This window comes from Ctenocephalides felis, unplaced genomic scaffold (genome assembly GCF_003426905.1).
Source record: "Ctenocephalides felis isolate EL2017-DRISC unplaced genomic scaffold, ASM342690v1 CF-g0.4_SCAFFOLD_00743, whole genome shotgun sequence".
In the NCBI taxonomy this organism is placed as follows: domain Eukaryota; kingdom Metazoa; phylum Arthropoda; class Insecta; order Siphonaptera; family Pulicidae; genus Ctenocephalides; species Ctenocephalides felis.
The window spans coordinates 14,819-19,330 of record NW_020536897.1 but is presented as its reverse complement, the minus strand read 5'-3'; the positions used below and the strand labels follow the sequence as shown (position 1 = coordinate 19,330).

At 35.8% G+C, this 4,512-nt stretch overlaps 1 protein-coding gene across 1 annotated transcript; it reads right to left on the bottom strand.

Moving 5' to 3' along the window:
• Positions 1–54: 54 nt before the first annotated feature.
• Positions 55–4,107, bottom strand: LOC113367913 (toll-like receptor 7). The gene has a single exon (XM_026609489.1). The coding sequence runs from the start codon at positions 4,105–4,107 to the stop codon at positions 55–57; it is 4,053 nt and encodes a 1,350-aa protein (XP_026465274.1).
• Positions 4,108–4,512: the final 405 nt, after the last annotated feature.

Sequence of the window (4,512 nt, the reverse complement as noted above, 5' to 3'; positions counted from 1 at the left end):
CCATCCATACTTCCCTTGGCAAAAATTTCCCTTTCCTAATTTTTTATCCTTAATTCAGACCAGATAAGCCTGGACATGCCTAGAATTATCACCGCCCCTGCCCCTCTGACTGGCCTGTCTTAAACTATGATTAAAATTCTGATTCATAAAATTGGGCGACTGCCTATCCAAGAAATTATTAGGACTATTCGCCCTATTGGGCGTAAATTGACCCACCAAACTAGGGTCGATTTGCCCAAAATTAGGCGGAGGAACTTGTCCAAAATTCGGAGGCAGTTGACCAAAATTAGGAGGATGCTGACCGAAATTTGGATCGAAGTTATTTTGGCGTAGATTTCTTCGTTCTAAGGTGGAATAATCGGAGTCTATGCTGGAGTAGATGTGTTCAGTGGCATTTGAAGAATTTGGACGTTGCGTGTAAGGTTTTTCCTTTTCCTGGAACTTCCTCATGTTCTTTTTGGCAAATTTTGGAGAAGGCGTACAAGTCGTCGCAGACGAGTAATTGTTTTCCTCGTAGTTTTCAAAATCGTACATATCAGCCTTGGCGTTTACGTTGACACAATTCTGTTGCCTAATGGAACCTGTTGTCGTGTTATTCTCTAAAGTATAAGTATTTGCTGCCAGTTTTTGCAGCTGCTGCAAATTCTTACCAACTTTCGGTAAATTGTACAACAAGCGTTCTGTAAAGTTTTTATCATCAGTGGATTTCACATCTTTAGCAGTCTTCAAAAAGGGTTTGAAGTCTTCATCCAGGTCATGCCTGTGTAGTTTCTGGTCCTTTAATACTACCAGACGTTTCTGGATTTTTAAATTTCTAAAAACCTGGCGCAAATTCGGTTTAATCCACTCAGTTTGCAAAAAGTTGCGCGTTAAAATCAAAACTAGGCGTTTGGAGTTCTCAGAATTCTCTTGGACACTTGTACCTTGTCCATCACGATGCAACAAACAAATCTTAAACTTATCCTTCAAATTCACCAAAACATACTTCTGCAAATACTCCAAATCCTTTTCACTGTACAAAATCATTACATCGTACAACAAGTTATCGAATTCTGGTTGGTCGAATAAGGTGACACCAAATTTGGAGTGCAGACAGATTTTCAAAATTACTAGAAGGAATAGAATGAGTACAGTGGCTAGTAAGTAGATGTAGTCTTGTAAAATTTCACTGTTTTTGACGTAGAATTCTGAGCAAACGTTTTTGTCGGATTCGATGTTCAAACGTTGGATGACGCCATCTGAAACGCAGTGTAAATTGGATAAGTCTTGGATTTTTAGCAGGTTGTTTTGGACAAAACTAGCGATTTTTTGCAAGTTTTCGCAACGGCATGCATACTGGTTTAAACCTAGCCAAATTTTTTGCATGGTTTTCATGTTCAAGTCAACGAAGTTGACTAATTTGTTGCCATCCAGTCTTAAAACCTCCAGACTGGTCAAGCCCTTGAAAGTCGTGTTATCAATATGGGTTAACTGATTATTTTGTAAATATAGTTCTTTTAACGCGTCCAAGTTAACAAATTCAAAACCCTTAAACACTTGTAGTTTATTATTAGACAAGTCCAAAGTTTGCAAGTTGAGTAAACCAGCAAAAGTTTTATTACTAATCACCTCGACGTTGCTCGAGTTCAAATACAACTTTTGCAAGTTTTTGCGTCCAATAAAAACATGGTTGTCAAGTTTCTGGAAAATATTACCATCCAAATAAATTTCAGTTGCGTAAATGGGTATATTTTTTGGTATCTCTGTACTACTGGTGCCATTATTGGCAGAACTTCCACAATCAACAATATTGGTGGACCAGTTGAGATTGTTTAGACATTTGCAGTTTGACGGGCATATCATTTCACAATCGCAAGCAAAAAAGTCACAACAATGGCACAAGGCGAAACAGTGGGACTTGTACTCGCACAAGAAGTTTGAGGATTTCATTGTTTTTAGTTGTAAAGTTTTGCTGGTTCTTACATTGTTTTCAACGTTGCACACAATGTTCTCCGAGTCCATGATTTTGGGATACCTGTGCGTTATCAAATCGTTGTTGGAAATATTATTTATATTTAGCAAAAAGTCCATGCTGCAATCACAACGGAAAGGGTTACCACTTAGGTAAATTTCTGTGTTGGTTTTGCCACCAGAGTTTTCCAAAACCTTAGGCAACTTCAAACTATTCAAATCCATTTGTTTGATTTCATTCGCGTACAAATCAATTCTGGTTAGGTACTTTTTATCGTAAAAACTGTCAGCGTGGATTTTCCTAATAAAATTATTATTTATAAACAATAATTCTACGCTATCAGGTATGTTCAGGTTAGAAATTTCCGTCAATATGTTATGACTAGCATCTAAAGTTTTTAGTTTCAACTTGTCCTGGATTTTGTAGTAGTTACCCAAAACTTCTATATAGTTGTTGTGGATATCCAACCACTTTAGGTTAAATGGTACAAAAGCGTAATCAAACCAAATCAAATTGTTCTCCGACAAATTCAACCACAGTAGGTTCAACAGACTTGAAAAAATACCATCAACGTCCATCAGAAAATTTTTATCCAGGCGTATAGCTTCTAAATTCTGGTTACCATCAAAAGTATCCCTATCAATTTGCTGGATTTTGTTTTCAGCCAAATTCAAAACCTGCAAGTTTGGTAAATTTTGGAACATTGGTTTGGACAAGTTGCCTATACGATTGTCTATTAACCTCAAACCTGTAAGTTGGTTTAAATTTTTGAAACTGTCGTTCTCAACATTTTCAATCAAGTTTTCGCCCAAGTCTAAACTTTTAAGCATCTGCAAATCCTGGATTGCTTTAGGAATCCTGGTGATTTGGTTAGAACTCAAATCGAGTTGTTTTAAATCCGAGCAATTTTTAAAAGCGTTGATGTCTATGGAGTTGATCAAGTTGTTATTTAAAGTCAGTTTGCTTAAAACAAATAAACCGTTGAACAAGTTGTTATCGATTTGGTGCAACCTGTTTTCAGCCAAGTTTAAGGTATGCAAGTTGTACAAAGGTAGGAAAGCGTTTTCGTCAACGTATCCGATGGAGTTGTTTTTTAAATCCAAAATTTGTAGAAAGAACAAATCTTTGAAGGTTTTGGAGTCTATACGTGTCAACGCGTTGTTGGATAAATTCAAAACGATAAGTCTGATCAAACCTGTAAAAATATTTTCATCAATATGATGGCTGGACAGTTGATTAGAACTCAAATCAAGCACCAAAAGTTGTTCCAAACGATGAAACAAACCTTTGGGTAACTCGAATAACAAATTGTTTTGCAAATGAATCTCCCTGATTTCTCTTGAATTGAATAACAACAAATTTGGTAAACTTTCAAGTTTGTTGAACGACAAATTTAGGATCCTTAGACTAGTCAAACCTATCAAACTTTCACTGGACACGTCTGTAATATTATTATGCTGCAAGTGCAGTTGTTGCAAACGCCTTAATTTCGAAATTTGCCAAAAATCACCAATATTTGCCAACCTGTTGTAACTCAGATCCAAAGTCACCAATTCTTCGCCTCCAGAACAACGTTCTGCACCTGCAGAAAACCCTAACTCGTTTGCAGATTTGATACGATTATCAGTCAAATTTAAAGTCTGCAAAGATTTTAAAGGACACAAAGTATTCTGTTGCAACAAATTTATATTATTACCTGCCAGGTTTAGGCTTTGGAGTTCGTTCAAACCCTGGAACGACTCTTGGGATATGTTCAAGTTTTTATTAGCGCCCCAGAGTTGGTTATTAGATTTCACTGATAGTTTTTTAAGTTGGCTCAAACCGTTAAATGCAAATTTAGGTAAGAATAAAAACTTACAATTTTCTATATTCAACTCGTTTAAAGCCTGGAATATCAGGAACAAACCGTCCCCGATGTTGCTCTCGAAGAGCAACATCTCGTTACAAGATATGTTGAATTTGGTCAAAACTTCTAATTTTTGGCTGGTGACACCTAAATTTGAAAAGTTTTCGGAACTACGTTCCAACGTCCTGATTTTACACGACATTTGGGTTTTGGATAACACTTTGGTAGTCTCATCCTTTTCGTATTGACACAAAGAATGGACACCATGTACCACAAAAAATAATAGGATAAAAAATTTGGGCGTAGCCATTTTGTCTAAAATTTAACAAAACTTAAAGTAAAATATATACTTAATTAATCATACTATCTAGTATCCTGGTTAATCCTGGAGTCACTGTATCCAAAAAACAAGTCACCACACAACTTTTGTTCACCACATCACCACAAATTAAAAAAAAACTTTGGGAAAATAAAATAAAAACAAATCCAAAACTTTTTTGTTGATCATTTGTTGTTATTTGATTTTAACATTTTTTTTGTTCATGTTTTATTTTAAGCACTAGTCACATAACTACAGCTTTTGGTTACCACTTTTGTCTAATTTTTGAACAAAACTTTTGGACACTTTATACATCTCGTCGAAAAAGAAACCTGTTTTTTGTTGAACAAAAGATAACATTTCACGCAGGTCGAAAAAAAACTGTTCCCAGGATCA